General features: G+C 40.8%; 1 protein-coding gene across 4 annotated transcripts in view; it reads right to left on the bottom strand.

The window, feature by feature from the left end:
• The window catches only part of arhgap21a (Rho GTPase activating protein 21a), a 103,209-nt gene that overhangs the window by 3,900 nt on the left and 82,955 nt on the right, over positions 1 to 16,354 (bottom strand). For 3 of the 4 annotated variants that reach the window (XM_006799234.2, XM_006799232.3, XM_006799233.3), the window contains 16 exons: positions 11,090 to 11,236; positions 10,897 to 10,999; positions 10,328 to 10,364; positions 9,918 to 10,037; positions 9,320 to 9,619; positions 7,556 to 7,620; positions 7,320 to 7,462; positions 6,339 to 6,481; positions 6,090 to 6,248; positions 5,707 to 5,785; positions 5,544 to 5,617; positions 5,336 to 5,425; positions 5,054 to 5,179; positions 4,934 to 4,975; positions 3,846 to 3,951; positions 349 to 380 (listed from right to left, as the gene is read on the bottom strand). In XM_006799234.2, coding sequence (XP_006799297.2) covers positions 349 to 380; positions 3,846 to 3,951; positions 4,934 to 4,975; positions 5,054 to 5,179; positions 5,336 to 5,425; positions 5,544 to 5,617; positions 5,707 to 5,785; positions 6,090 to 6,248; positions 6,339 to 6,481; positions 7,320 to 7,462; positions 7,556 to 7,620; positions 9,320 to 9,619; positions 9,918 to 10,037; positions 10,328 to 10,364; positions 10,897 to 10,999; positions 11,090 to 11,236 — 1,766 coding nt within the window. The remainder of the gene's footprint in view (positions 1 to 348; positions 381 to 3,845; positions 3,952 to 4,933; positions 4,976 to 5,053; positions 5,180 to 5,335; positions 5,426 to 5,543; positions 5,618 to 5,706; positions 5,786 to 6,089; positions 6,249 to 6,338; positions 6,482 to 7,319; positions 7,463 to 7,555; positions 7,621 to 9,319; positions 9,620 to 9,917; positions 10,038 to 10,327; positions 10,365 to 10,896; positions 11,000 to 11,089; positions 11,237 to 16,354) is intronic. The other variant, XM_035911316.2, reaches the window with a different exon arrangement.

Genomic DNA, 16,354 nt, shown 5'->3' with positions numbered 1-16,354 from the left:
TCTTTCTTTCTGATCTCTGGTATTTAACACCAAATTATCTTTTTAACATTCCTTATTTTTTGACAGGCTGTCTTTGAACCATAAAACAAAGTCCAGCACCACATCTGTCTCTTAATGAGAACATTGCAGATGTTGCTGTTTGATTTCTTATATGTATTCTAGTAGTGTTGTGAGTACCACAAATTAGTCTTTTTCACTGTTCGGGAATAAGGCAGAAAATCAGAAGTAAACAAGATGCTGCTCTAAATTAAATTAGGTGAAAATGCCTTAAGCGGTAAGTTTATATCATCTGTTCTCTTCCTACCTCCTCTCATCCCACACCATCAGACACTGGAGACACACACTCACCTTTGATTTAGCTGAGTCACTAGTTGGGGAATCTGTAGGTAAAAGAGAAAACGAGGGACACGTTAGATGATTTAACAACACGGGTGAGCACACAGAGGGGGTTAAACGTGTGGAAATGAGTGTGACAGGAAACAAAGGAGGAGAAAGAACCATGTTGATGAGAAGAAGCATGATGAAAAACACCAGACGAGACCGATGAGAGGTGAGAGCAAACACAAGCGGACAACAGGCCATGCTGCACACGGGGACAGATGAGCTCAGCGTTACACTCAGGTCCACGTCTGTATGTGTGACATGTGACATGACATGTGACATGACATTGTTTCCTAATTAAGTGTAGACCAGAGGGTGTCAGAAAACCCACAGAAGATGCTGACGGCTATTTCCATCAAAGCTCCTCTCGGTGATTCTGAGTGCAACTTTTGCAATGAACAGCAGCGGGGCAGATGATGCGCCATGCAACACGAGGATGGTGATCGATTTGTTATCCAGGAATGAAGCCGCGGCCCTGTGGTAGCATTTTCTGATTGAAAAAAAAATTGGTAGCGGCCACACATGAGGATTTCTCCTGATACTTTCAACAATTTCTTGGGCTGCACTGTAATAATTATGAACAAATGCTTCTGTTGTACTTGTCACTGCAAGTGTCAACCTCTCACATATCTTAATCTCTGTGGTTTGTGCTACTTTTCAGATCATCCAACTAGGTTTTAAAAAGTTTCTTTAGGTTAAGAAACACTTGAGTTTACTATGAAGCTATGAAGAGGTGAAACTGTCCAAAAAGCATGTAATTTGTTACTGTAGATGACCCAGTTCATATCATTCAATCATTCACATGCTAGAATATCAGCTAGGAGCACTGCACATTAATGTTGATTGCCTCCTGATGACACAGTAACTTCTAGCTAGCTACAACCCATAGACTGTATATAAAAAATGCAAGAGCCACCAAAAAGGCTTCTATTACCTGTACTTTTAAAATAGCAAGCACAGACTGAGATTGCTTCTTTAAAAAGTCAGTGTTCAGCTGATGTTCATACAGTAAATTATGATTTCATGTAGCGTAAAATGGACAATAGAGAGTCTTCATTTTGACTGACTGGTCACTACTTTATGAGTGGGCAGTATTTTCAGTTCCTCAGTGAGATCCAAACCTCTCGTCATGTCAAGTTTAAGGTGAAAGTCTAAATTCCCAGCTCATGTTTTACAAAGAACTTTAAAAGTCAACAGTTATTCTCACAGCGGTTGCTTCCATCTTTTATATACAGTCTATGATAAAACCACAGTATATAGAGATTTTGGAGAGACGTTGTCATAGCTTCTTTTTTCTGACTAAGATTCGTTTGCCAGAAAGGAGATAAACACATAATAAACAAAGTTGCAAATAATTTGAATGATCTGAATATTATTTTTCTGATTTTCCAGATATTGCAATAATGTTGTCATGAATCTTTTTAGCACAAATATTTGTACAGTGACAATCTAATGATGCGACGGCCCTTTTCCTAGCCATGTTTTTTTTGTAACTGTCAACCTTATTTTAAAAAAAGCCTAAAATTAAACTTCAGTATTAAAATAACAAATATGGTTTAAGCTTCTAACTGGAGATCAATGTTACCGATCCATTTCTGTCAAAACAGGTTGATACCAAATTTGCCAATGAAGCAATGTGAGATGATATGAGGTCTCAGACACGTTGACACAGTGATGACAAAAAACATCTATGGAAGAAACCAAATAAAGAAAAAAAGAAATGAAGGTGACGGGGGGGTCACAGAGGGGCTAGCTATATGAGAAGAGAGGACACTACATGAGAATGAGTGTGTCAGCAAGGAAAACCTATAATCAGTCCTCACCTGCTCTGCAATCTGTCACTCATAGCGTCCCTTAGCTAAAATTTGTGTTTGTGACATAGCCAAGCCCCCCTATACACCCCTTACAATACAGATGGAGGCACAATATGCAGGTGCACACTGACCAGTGACGTAGAAACCGTACCATGCTATCTCTCCTGTTGGCAAGCTTGCGAGACAGTAAGGAGAGACAGCGGAGAGCCTTTCAGACAGTAGCACCGGCCTGTGTTAGGTATACTCTGATAGAAAACCGGACGCCGTACAGTACCGTGTTGCCGCTTCGCTTCCCCTTTTCATCAAGCTTTCTTTGATTAACTTTTTTGTTTGTTTGTTTGTTTTGTTTTCTTCTCTCTCTTTGGCATTTCTTAATAGAGCTGCGGGTTCCTGCAGACTAGGCAGCTACACTGCGGGCAACAATCCTCCTTCTTCCTACAGTTCCAGCTGTCCATCACAGACATTATAGAGTCCATCAGTGACATCATGGTGTGATAGACTCCTCCCACTTGGCCTGTGTCAAGATCAGTATGTGTGAATGCTGGGAAAGCCGTTAGGACACCCGACAGAGCCTCACTAGAGACAGAGGAATCAGAGGTCGCCTTTTACTGTAAAAACATCTAGTTCTGACGTGCCAAAGAACATGCCGTATTAGTGCAACAGTAGGCAGGAAAAAGAGGGGGAAATGGGGGTACCAAAAAGGGCAGAAGGTTGTTTAAAAAGAACTGCTTAAAAGGCTAGCATATACCGAAAAGGAGGAATAGATTTTAAAGCAAATGAAGGAGGGAGGCAATTTTTTGCATCCTTTTGGGGATGCAAATAAATTGCCCACTGAATCCCACACAGGGATTTGGACCGGCCCTTTCTCATATCTGGGCTGTCAGATAATGCCGTTTTGTCAAAGCTGCTGGCGTGTCTCAGCAGAATGTGTCCTTTCGCAGTAGATGCATAACACGCCGGGTTATAGAATCAACGAAACGGATCTTTAAAGAGGTGTAAACTTAACCAGGAAATAAAAATTAAGACAATCCATGATTTTTCCCTGTGCACAAAAGTTAATTCCCCAGAAAGGTTTCGGCCTTCCCAGAATTGGAATAAAGATGTTTTTTACCAGGTGAGCTACGTGGGGTTTCATTTACAGAAGTTAAGTTCTTGAAATGGTCAGAATTAAGATGAAAATTCAGACTTTTGTTATGTAATATGTGGCCCCCAAAAGCCCAGTTTGAGGTGATAAAAAGTCTTCTAAGCTCAAAACAGGATGCGAACCACAGTCGCATCAACCACAATAATCGTGCTGTTAGCTTGTAACTTCTGACACTGCCACCCATACCGATGTCCTAATTCCTAACACCTAATAAGTTTATACAACTGCAAAAGCAGGGCCAAAACACACCTGACAAAAGGGCATTATGTAACGTCCCAGAATGAGAATTCATTGTTTGGACTCAGTGTTAGCCATTCTTCCTAATGGCAACAGCCAAAGGAGCAAAAGGGGAAGCTTGGCCTGGGGAAGAAGCAGCATCATCAACATTTGTTTCTAATCTTAAACACAACCGGTCCCTCCCAGCGTTGACCACAGTGCTCAGCGGTGAAAGGGTAGAGAAAGGTTAACCCACCACAGAGTTGGCCTGCCAAAATGCAGCGTGTTACCTGATACTTCACCCTGCGATGTGCCCGTACGGCCGATGTTGGTGAGCAGGTGATCGATGTTGGGGAGGGGCTGAGACTCCACTGCACTCTCCTCCTGGGACACAGTCTGAAGGGAGGAAGGAGAAGTTAATGATTTGATTTGGGTATCTTTCATCATAAAAGGTAAAACAGTTTTTCGCTGGTTTGTTAATTTTCTTCATTCAACATCCAATCAAAAAGCAGGTCAACTTCATAGCAATGTTCAGTGAATGCAGCTCGGTGTTGGGCACCTCATTTTTCCATTAACTTTGCTGTTGTAACTGTGAACTCTCCTTTGAAAGAACACATACTTAACTTCTTGGGTGCTGCATAAGTTAGTTGAAACCAATTTTCAAACATGTACTCTGAACAACATCAGGAGAATTGCGCTTCTAAAGCTTTCTCACATGTAGCACACAGCACATGGGAAATACTCGGAAACACCACAAGGGACAGTGGTGTTGCTACTAGAGTGTTTTAGTTGGGGTAGGAAGCATTGCTGCAGTTGTACTGTTACTTCTTTTCACATTGATGAGGTTCCACATTTCAACCAATAGGAGAACGGAGCATTTCAAAGATGAAAGTGTTTCTTTTAGGAAAATCATGGTGGGCAGATTCTGCAGGATGCAACTGAAAATCACATCCAATAGCCACAGAATGGCACCAGCGATTTTTGGTGGTGGAAGAAAAAAAACACTAAAGTTTTGTCCTACCACTTTTTGCTTTTCTACTTGATTTAGCAGCACCCACAAACCCTCCTTTCCCTTGCCTCTTTTCTTCGCCTTTGGAAAACCTCTAAGCAATAAATACCTTGGCTGAGCCACGTCCATCTGGTTTTATGTTGCTTCCCTCCTTCCTAACAGAGCTGGGTAGTAACACCAATCATGTTTTTGAACCGCAATGTTTTTTTTTTCACTGAGTAAAAACTGATCAATGCTTTCGAACTGATTCAGTGTTTTTTCTCTTTGCCATCTACATTTTTTTTTGCCAACTCACTTCACCAAAACTGCCTTTTTTGTTTTAGTATTTAGAGAAGAAAACAATGTCATTGTAGTAACGTCTGTACCCACCACTGGCTCTCCATTTCCATCTTCAGTGAAGAACCAATCGTACTGCAAGACACGATATTAACGTGAGAAAATACAAATTTGTGTGCATGTTTGAATCAGTGAACCAACACTGAAACTCACATTTTGAATGAGGGTCTCCACTATCTTGTACTGGTCGGGCATGTGCGTCACCATATGGGTCATGTTGTCCTCGGTGGTGCGCACCAGAGTGGGGCCGAACACGATGGCCAGGTTCCTCGGTTCCATCTGACGTTTTAAAAAAAAGTTGTTTTTTCTTTTTTTGTTTGTCTCCAAACTGAGTAACTCAGAACAGAGTGGTCTACATAACTGTATAAATAAGACTACAGACAAGAACAAAAATATGTAAACAACAAAAGCAACAATGACAAGAACAACAAAGACCTTATTTTTCTCAGAGTTGTCAGCCACAGTTTTCAGGTGAGCTGAGAGGAACTTGAGGGTCTCGTAATGATGAGCCGGTAACTCGTGAAGCTGTAAGGAAAAGAGAAATTACACAAAACACAAATTGAATATTTGTGTTTCTTGCATTTTTTGTTGCATTTTGTGCAATTTTAATGAGGTTAAATGTTACAAAACTACTTCTACTCACCAGTCTCTTCAGCACTTTGAGTCTCTCCACTGGGTCCTCTATCCTGTTGGCCTCTATAAAATCTGTGTACCTCTCTGCAGGATGAAAAAAGAAGAAGTAAAAGTACTTTAACAGATGACAGTTCTCCTTTTTAACCACTAGATGGCAAGAAGAATCAACTTACCATTGGTGAACAGGGGCTCGGGGAGTTTCCGAAAGAAGGACTTGAGTAAACTACTGATCACATTGAGGTCCCTCCATTTCTGCACAAAAACACAATTAATTTAGCAAAAGGCTCATTTGGGAAAACAAGTGTGATGGTTTTCTGCAGCTTCCACTGCTGCTGCATAATGTTTGTGATCCAGAAATACAAGCTTACCCAGCTTCTGCAATAAATAGATATGACATTTTAAAGATTGTTAAAAGCCCCATCACTGGCCAGAGTACAAAGATGTAGAAAAGAGACCTGTCAGTCTGCAGCTTTTAAAAATACTCCAGGCCATTAGGGAAACGCACTTCAAGGAGAGTTTAATTAAAGCAGCAGCAGATCAATGAGAGGACACTCACATCGTCTTGGATGTCGATATCATTCATGCCCTTGTTATTGAGCTCCTCCTGCATGTTGGAGATCGCAGCATTGTTTCCAGGAACTCTGTAAATGCCGGTGTACTCCAGCCCCCTCTCTTCCACCAGCTTACAGCAAACCTCCACAATCAGAGGCACAAACTGGAACACAGAGGAATGAGGACCGTGTTTTAAAAGGCCCATCCCAGAGCAGAACACTGGGTTTGTACACTGAATAAAACCAGCCCGAACCTTGTTGTTCTGTGCAGGCGGACAGTCGTCCAGTCTCACTCCAAACGTGACTCCAGGAGATGGCTTCTTCTCGAAAGGTTTCCTCATCAGTCCTGGGATGCCCTTTCGCCATGTCCCTTTATCCTTGGGAGGGCTGGTGTCATCTGCACACACAGGACAACACACAGGATACCGTGAATAGTAGCTTCTAATTACAACATGTCTGAGAAGGATAAGTTAAGGATAAGTAGTAAAATCCAATAACTCCTTTTATATGATTGATATTTAGCTACTGTGTGTAAATCCTGAGCACTTCTGCTTTTATTCTTATCTGGATCCAAATGCTGTCAAATACAGGATTTATTAAGCGCAGAATGGATTCGACTGTCAGGATTATCGTGATGCTCCAGATATGAATACAGAACTATACTGACTGCTTTCTTGCAGTCTTCTTGCCACTCTAATACCTTTTGTACTGCTAAGCTGAGCAGTTTCTGGCACAAGGTGCAACAATCTCCAAGTTTATTACCTTTAACAGGCACGAAGCAAGCTCTACGGGTGCTGTACTTGAGGCACAGCTCATTGAACATGTACTTACTTGCATTAAAGTAACATTAACTGTAAAACCATGAGTTATTACTTCCAGAAGTGACACCTTCCATCATCATAATTAAAACACCTTCAACACACTGTGCAGTTTGCTCTGTGAGCATTTATGATTCATTTCCTTTAACCATTTGTACCCCTTTAAAAACAGCCTGTAAGAGTTTAGCTACAAAGCATTGTATTAACCATATAGTCACGCTGCTTGATCTAAACATGTAAAGGCTGCATAAAGCAGAGGCACCGTGTACTCAAAATGAAAACCAGTGACCTGCTCTGCCTCCTGAGCCACAGCCACCCCAGTAAATGTTTATATACTACTTATACATAACAAATGAAGGAAGCATTAGTAATTCATTTTATTATTTATCAGATATAAAATGTTCTTCCTTTTCATACCTTTGTGCATGTTCTTCCTCTCCTGCTCAGCTTTGGGTGAGTGTGGGCTTGTTGCTTTGGTCTCTCCTTTCCCTCCCAGCAGCGTCTGCCTTAGCGACTGGCGTGAAGTTCTGGGAGACGGCTCCGTCTTGCTGCCAGTCGGGCTGCATGAGACATGGACACGAAACTTTCAGAGCTTTCCCATGAGCTATGAGACACTTCCCTTCCCCGCTCACCTGCTTTCATGTCACCCTTACCTCATCAAGGTGTTGTACTCTTTGATCTTCCTGCTGATGAGGTCGTGGCTAGTGAAGTCGGCATTCTAAAAAAAGGGAAGACGGAAAAAACGACAGGGCATGATATGAGACGTGATAACAAATGTTTACGGGAATCTGGTGCAATTGTGTCCTTCAGCCCAGCCTTACAGACTATGACAGATCGTTATATAACCTGCAGCTCTCAGGTAGCACAGGGAGGACTGTTAGAACAAAACATTTGGCTGGTTAGGTCCTCAAAAGAGTTTATATGTCAAATACGGGAAGATGCACCTACTTTATTCTTCATTTCATCTCCAAAATGTCACAAAACATTCCAAAAAGTTTCATCCAACCAAAACTCAAAGAGATTCAGTTTATTCAGTTTTAGTCACATAAATGTTACCCAGAAGTCCAGAAAAAGAAATGAACACAGCGAGTCCTGCTGACAGAAATCTGCACATGAACACACAAATTCAGCTATTTTATTGTCCCTGTGCAACTGAAATGTAACTGTGTCATCCTTAACTGGAACATTTATTTTGAAATCCCGCATATTTAAAACAAATAATTAGAACTAGAATAAGCACAATAATAAACACCATGGAGTCACAAGCTGGCGTACTCCTAGTCCTGATCCCAAGCTCGGATAAATGGGAGGATTGCGTCACGAAGAGCAACCAGAATAAAATCTGTGCCAAATCAAATATGTGGATCTATCCACTGGGGCGACCCCCTGGGAAATAAGGGAGCAGCCGACAGTACCAAGAATCACATGAATGTTTACAATCGAAAGAACGCGGAAAGAGCACAATTGAGGAAACAAGTAAATACAAATTTGAAGAAAAACTGACTGGTGTGGGGAGTTTTGATGAAACGGCATGCAGAAACTCTGCATTTATGTAGCAAAGATCGTCGCTGCCTCAGTGGCTTTTAGAAAGCCCCAAATTATTAGAAAATATCAATAACTGAGCGGAAAATTAGAGCAGCACTGTGTGTGAGAGAAGAGGGTGGCTTATGGATCACTAATTGGGTATTTTCCATTAATATTTTAATTCAATAACTTGAGTAAAAATATTCCAACAGCTCATCTGTTTAAGAAGAAAGTTGTAAATCTTTGTTTAGATTAGAGCTGTACAACACATGTTCTCACTGAATCTGGAAGCTGTTTTCTGTGCTAAACATTATGAATTCTGTCCGTCTTTTACAATTTATATAAATCAAATTCCTGTTTATCTGCTTTTTAAACCCCCAGTGTACTCGCATATGTCAGCCTGTAACCCATGCACTGTACTTCATAAAGTTTCAACAAATAAACAGATGCTAATCCCACAGCTATGGGTTGAGGAAAATGTCTAAACTTGCCTCACAAGAAGGTTACATGCTTTAAAAGCTTTGCTCAATCAAAGGAGATGAAAGCTAATGCGCATGAAAGCCGCCGAGGACACTCTTCCTGAGAACTACTGAGCTGCAAGCTGCCAAATATATCAGTAAAAATCGTAAAATTAAAAATGCCAAACCGCTTATTCAACCCGTGACGAACATGATAATATTGGTATCTGTTTTTATGACGTTATCACATCTGAACACAAAATTTTTCAAATTCTTTCAGTGTTTTTTTTTTTCTCCCGAGGAGACGAGCAGAGTCACAGCACTTGGACTTAAACAACTTAACTTTAACTTAATTTGCCTGCTTATGAAAGTTTGGGTCTCGTGACTGCTTTTTGTATAATGACTGTCCCAACAGTTTGAACCCAAGACTCGCACCTCGTCATCCAGGTTGCTGTTCTCCTGTATGACTCTGATCCAGGCCAGCATGTCCTCCCGGTCCTCAGCCTGGAACAGGTACTCGCAGTCCGACGTGGTCAGCCTCAGGACGTTCTTCCGCTTCGTGTCGCTGTAGGAGATGTCAATCAGGCAGGACTTGATGCTGATCGGCAGCGGCTCATCCACTGCTTGGCAGTTGGCGTGTGCTTGGCCCTCCTTTTTGTCTTTGTATAGGCAGAGGTAGTTTCCTCTCAACACGGCGTACATCTGTTTCCACGGCCGCATGCCTCCTCCAACACGCTACATAAAACACGTCATGAAGAAGAGAATAGTTTACAAAGCAAAATAGCAGGAATTCAACCAATCTTAAAAGCACTACTATTGCTTTATAATCACTGTGTTGTGGACAATATGAGGCAAGAAAATCTAAACTGCTCAAGCAAGTAAAACAAACAGCAGAGGAAATATAGATAAGATATCATCAAGAAGGAGCTGTTATGGTTAATAAACCAAATTTCGAGCAGGTCAATGGATAGAAAAGTGCGTGAGGCATGATTTCTGTGGCACTGTGTGGGTTTTAAACAGAGATGGTGCACACCTTGGCCTTTTCTGTATGAAGCTGCTTAAAATGCAGCAATCCCTCCTTGGTGGCGTCATAGAAGACGTCTGATGAGGAATCTCTCCTTGACCCTGAATCATCCGATGACCTGTCCACAGCCTGAAACGGAGACGAAACCAATGCAAACACATGAAAGCCCGAAGGGTTTTCAAGTGCAAGACGAGGCGAAAGTGCACCAGTGATAGACAGTAAATTAAAAACTCCTTTTAAATGAATCATTTACAAAAGCAGCATGACGCAACTCCCACGGCTCTCCCAGTTTTCCACAATTCATTCACATTACGGTGAGAGAAGTTTATAATGTGGGTGTGAAACAAAGGTTGTATAAATATCTGAGCAGGAAACGCTGATAAAACAAAGAGCCGACAGTGAGCTCATAAAAAACTTACCTTCATAAGACTTTTCAGACCAGGTATCAAGGACCGCCTAGACAGAAATGGAAAAAAATGTGAGGGCAGCAGAAAGTATGAGATGTGTGTGAGAATAAGCGTTTAAAACTACATCAAATAATAAAACCTGCTTCAGTGGGATTGGTTCAAACAAAATGTACTCGTTCTCTTTGGTTTTGGAGTAAAACAGAACCAAAACAACCTCTGACTTTACTGCTTACGAAAGACAACACCCTCTCTTTCTTAAGAGTGTAAAAGCATTGTGTAAAAGCAAAATTGATCAGTCACAGGACTAAGCTACCCATAAATCCATCCACTGCCAATAAGCTTTCCAGAAATGTGACCTCACAAGTGATCAGTAAATTGTTAAAACTCTGCACACAGCTGATTGACCCGCATCGGAGTTAAACGCAGAGGTATGTTTCACTTTTTGTGCAGCGCCATGTTTTTACTACTCCACTGTAAATAATCTACTAAAACCTGCCTTTGTTTGTCCTGTTTTTTTAATACAAGACTGATAGTGGCTGTTTTCACAAGTTTTTACATGCACTGTTGTGAGAGCATCTTACCCTTTGCCTTCTTCCCGGTAGTTATCGAGGCCTTCATCGTACGACTTGGAGCGCTCAGTTTTAGTACCAGAATCTGACTCAATAATTGTGAGACGGAGAGAATCTATTAAAAGAGGGTCACATAATTATTTGAAACTGTCCCTTTCTGCACCAAATTCAGCAGCTGACTAATCCTTTGATATGGAAAACACACCTTGGTCATGTGACAGCTGGCGGCGAATGAGAGGGGACGGAGAAGGGGGGCTGGCTGGGATGGTGGTGATGACGGGCGTTCCAGATATCACGGCTGAGGCGGGGATGTGCGCACTCTCCAGGTCGATGCTCGGACTGGACGGTTCATCTGAGGACAGAAAAGAGGAAACTGAGTTCAGCAAGGCAAGAAAATCATAAAACACTCCCATGAACATGAAGTATAATAGTCAGAATATATCAGCTAAAAGCTTAAACATACTTAAAATAGGATCACATGAACACTCTAGCTGGTTTTAAAAAGTTTCTTAAACAAACTGTAGTAAAATTACAACATGTTAGCTAGGATTTTACCCAAATATTCAACTTTTCATATATTTGACTATTTCACTGAGTGGGTCCCTCGGGTTGGTTGCTTGGCTACAGAGTAAAATGTCCAACATAAGGACCAGGCTGGCTTTGGAAAATGGAAAATGCGAGCATAAATGTTGGACTTTTAATTGTATTTCTAAGTTTCACAGCTTTTTCTACTAATAAAGATCTCCCCCATTTAAATTCATGCTACACCAAAATAATTAAGTTACAGATTTCTGTAGTTTTACACATTTAATTCTTAAAATGTAAGCTCAAAGAGTGCCGCTGACAGGAGGTATTCCTCACTTTTATACATGTAACACAACACCTGATCCAGAACTGTAATTAGGATTGGCTTTAAACAACGTGAAAAACTGTGTGCATGTAACCAAAGTAAATGTGCAAACGTATCGTAGCAGTCGTAACCAGATTCCTACTAGCGCCCTGTGCATGGGGCTTGTATTGTAGGCAACCTGGTAGCTCACCTGGTAGAGCAGATGGTCAGAACCTGCATGCAAACCGGTCACTGGCCAGCTTTGCATAGAGTCAAACTTGCAAAGAAGTCATTAGTAATTCTAGTTTTTCACTGAAGTCCATCTCTTATAAATTATGCAAAGATTCAGTGAAAGTTGTATTTAAATTAGGAACTTCATCATAGATTTCCACTAAGTTTATAACAAGATTTTAAAAGATTGTTTAAAATCACTATTATATTAGGGTGAGAAGTAAAGAACAACATTTGCAAAACTAATATGAATAAAAGTCAATAATTTATACAGCATAAGAAAAAACATCGAAGACAAAAATCATCATGAAGTTAATAAACTACTGTGACTCAATCAGGCTTGTCACAAATGGCAGGCACAGCTATGGCTACGTTCACACTGCAGGCGAAAGCGCATCAAATCCGATTTTTTTTACCCTATGCGACCCATATCCGATCATGGTATGACAGTGTGAACGGCACAAATTCGATATTTTCAAATTCGATCTCGTTCACTTTCGTATGTGGTACTGAATCCGATACATATCCGATGTTTCAGAAAGCGACTGCTGTGTGAACGGTCAAGTCGCATTAAATCCGTCTTTTACGTCACTGACACAAGACAGACGCCAATTATCAGCGCCGGAGAAGACATCGCGAACGCTTCCTGGCCATCCCGTGTCAGTGAAACTGTTGGGAAGACAACGTTGGAGAAATGTGAACATTTTATTTGTACTGCATAATCTACAGATTCTGACAGAAATCTGCAACTATCCTTTGAAGCACTGCTCCTCTCTTAAACAGCAATAAGGATCATTATTAGGTTATTTACATTATTATGTAAATAACAAAATAACTTAAAGCAAAAATTGGGAAACGTAAAGTCCGAAGTCTTTATATTAGGGGCCATCTGTCAAACAATACTGTTTGCTCTGGGTCTAAACAGAGCGCGTTGTGTGTGAAGTCTTCTTTTGTGCATGCGGGCCGCTTTGAGCGTTCACACTCGAGCGCGTTTGCTGTCGCATTTTATTTGTAGTGTGAACGAGCAGACAAAAAAATCGGATTTGATCAAAAAAATCGAAATTGAGCATTAAGACCTGCAGTGTGAACGTAGCCTATGAGTACAGACACAGGCCACTTATTGTTATGAAGCAGCCTGAGCCCGAGGCTCAGAGAAGACAGACATGGTGATGATTCAGGAAGACCTGACAACAAATCAATAATTACATTAAGTCCTCAAAAGTTCACAATTCAGTTTCAAACTGTTCAAGTCAAAAACATGAGGCTCTTCCAGTGTATGACAGAGGTTGCACAACCACAGGAAAGTGAATACCATTAATGGTACACGGCCATAAAGTGTGCAGATAAGCTGAGGCTGTCACTTAAAGGGAAGAGAGCTGTGACAAACCAACAATTCCAACCATGGCATAATCATGATCTAAATATGTATTTACCTAACACGGTTAATCTGCCGGCGATGCTAATCATACCACACCTTTGAAATGTATTCAACTTAACTCAATAGGAGCCATAATACTGCAAATTAGAGCAACATTAACCAAGGTCTACGTCATGTCTGCTGTCTCAACTTGAATAAACATTGCAGCGAACAGCAATAAAAAGCAGCGATAAGACGTATGGAGAGAAGACTACATGATGCAGACAGAGACTCAGTCAGTCAGCTGATAAGCACTTCAGTCCAGATAAGCTGCTACAACCCCTTTCCTTTAAATACACAGATGCAGTACAGTCAGCTTGCATTATATCATCACAGGCGAGACTGTGTCATAACGTGTGATATGCAATATCTGCAAAGCGGCAAACCCTAAAAACAAATTAGGAGACAGGTTCAGCGAACAAGTAGATGCAGAAATGAATCTTATCAGCGAATATGGTGATGCAGAAAGTAGGGCGAGACCACACAGCGGATATTGTTACTGAAAGCTCTCTTTATAATAGTGCAGAGCACAAATAAATGGTTCAACCAGAGACTTCAAACTTGTCAGGTCACCGTGGCACGAGGAGAGAATACCTTTTTCAAATTCTTACAAATTCATCTCCAGAAACGTAACTGTCGCTGTTATTTAACTTGAAAAGTGCCCTGACTACAAAAGACAAACCGCTAAAAAGAACAACAGCGAAAAGATCTAAAAGACACAATTCCCTTGCAAACTGTTTACTTAATTTAACGTGAAACATGTGTTCATTGTAGGGTACAGATTACTGCTGTGAAACCTCTCTTTCCTCAAACCGCAAAGACATCTCCCATGACACTGCAAACCTCATTTCTGCAAGCAAGCCAGATGCCTATTTGCTTTAATCACTTGTTTATATACCTCTAACTCTGTTTCTGGGAAGATGGTGGCAGCCAGCGAGTTTTGACACGTACAATTACAATTTATTTATTTCACTTTCATACATCAAGACTGATTTGGCTTTAAGCAGGAGAACATGCACCTATCCACATCTAGACAACATGTTTGGTGTTTTTTTGTTTCTGGTCAATATAGTAAATACAAGTGTATGTCGTTTCTGTGGGTACAATAAAGTTCTCATAAAACATCTGTACAGATATGACTTTCATATGGTTTTATTTGTGTTGCGTGTGGAAAATAACAGCATAAACTCATTAACCTTCCAGATCTGTTCCAATATATTTACCAAAATCGTTAGAATATAGGCACACTACATAAAAGCAATGGTGACTCCAATTCAATCAGAACCACTGTATTGAAAAAAGCCTGTTACTGTATTTCAGTCTGCAGTAATTCATATTATGCTTCAATCACAACTGAAGTACAAATAAGCCTCTACCGCCTTGTGACTAGGAAAAATCGGTGGTTGCCTGGTAACTGCATCGAATTTTTCTGCTGTCACACACCGATGGCAAGCGATTGGGTCACCACTAATGACTGCAAGGCAATTGGACAGGTTGCCTGATGGGAGGCAACCTGTCTCCAAATAATTGCAGTACAGCTTGGACCGACTGCAATCACTCATAGACAGACTGTCAAAGGCTTACTAATAGCTAATTTATTGATGCAGACAGATTGCCAACACAGCAATCAATTTACAGCAACATACATTTCTGTTTAATGTAAATTTCTCTGCATGCACACAGTTTTGGATTTTCACCAATTTCTCACAGCTAATCACTAATTATCACAAACAGATTGCACGTTAATGCCAACTTGACCCCAAATTGACTGACAGCTGACTGACTCCACCTTATTGCTGTTTAATTGCCATTGTTGATGCACCAAAGTTGCTTTGAAGACAACAGCTGACTTCCAAGCAACTAGCTCAAAGTCAACAAGATGCCATGTTCATTGCACATGCTGTGGTCTCCAAACATTAGGCAGTATTGCTCTTTTCAGGGGGGTCCCTACCTTCCCATGGTAGGTAGCTCTGTTGTTATCAAGTAACAGGACTGCAAACTGAGCTCAACTTTTTGACTTGTCAGCAATAAAGCTAGTATTTTAAATGAGGCTCATTTCTTCCTCTGAATCTTGGAAATATGTTGTAGTTCTGATTTTCAAAATAAATGCTTGGACTTCAAAGTACAGAATTCACAAACACAAAGTGGATCTACCAAGTAAATACACTGGAGTCCGGGGCAAGTCTGCTGTTGCTTGGAGTAATTTAAAGTGAGAGGAAATGGGATAAATAAACAAACTACCCTCCAACTTTCATAGCAAGATAGAATGAATTTACACACTGCCATCAGTTTCTGTAGATTAGCATGAAGTTTAAACAGAGGGGATCCAACTAACCTAGATCTTGTCCAAAATTATTACATGTGAATTTTTTATGTTTTGGCACTCATCCATGAGGTTCCATGAGGGACTCTGGGAAAATCAATGCAGGAAGAAAGAGTCCAGCATGCAGGCTCCAGACGCTTCACATCAAGTAAATAACACATAAACAGTAAATTAATGAGCTTCAAAGTTACTTGTTGGTTGATTTTGTTATCTTTGGGTAAAAACCACGCTAAACCTCTTTCCATCCTCTATTCTCAGCTAAACTAACTCCATGCCGTTGCTTAATATACAGCAGACTGCCATGAGAGTATAAGCAATATCACACTGCCGTCTCATGACATGATAAAAAAACAACCCCAGATTGTTCTGATTTAAGGCACATTACTGCTATAGCACCAAGATCTCCATCTAATCTTGATCGAAATGCTGTGAACGAGACCATGAGATGTGAGGGCTGCCTCTGTGAAGTGCTGCTGGGAGAGGATGTGATTAATCCCTGCAGGTTCTAGGACACCAGACAGACACAAGAGCTGCTCTTATTGGATGGTAATGAGTCATCAATGAAGACACAACTGAGGATGCAAGGTCGAGTTCAAGCTTGTCAGACTCTAGAGTTGTACGAGATTTGGAAAGACAGAAGATGCTTCAAACATTACTCAATAACTTCATT

The sequence above is a fragment of the Neolamprologus brichardi genome, chromosome 9 (genome assembly GCF_056152115.1).
Source record: "Neolamprologus brichardi isolate AB-2024 chromosome 9, ASM5615211v1, whole genome shotgun sequence".
Classification (NCBI taxonomy): domain Eukaryota; kingdom Metazoa; phylum Chordata; class Actinopteri; order Cichliformes; family Cichlidae; genus Neolamprologus; species Neolamprologus brichardi.
Note: the sequence above shows the minus strand (reverse complement) of the source record. Positions and strands in the feature narration are given on the sequence as shown.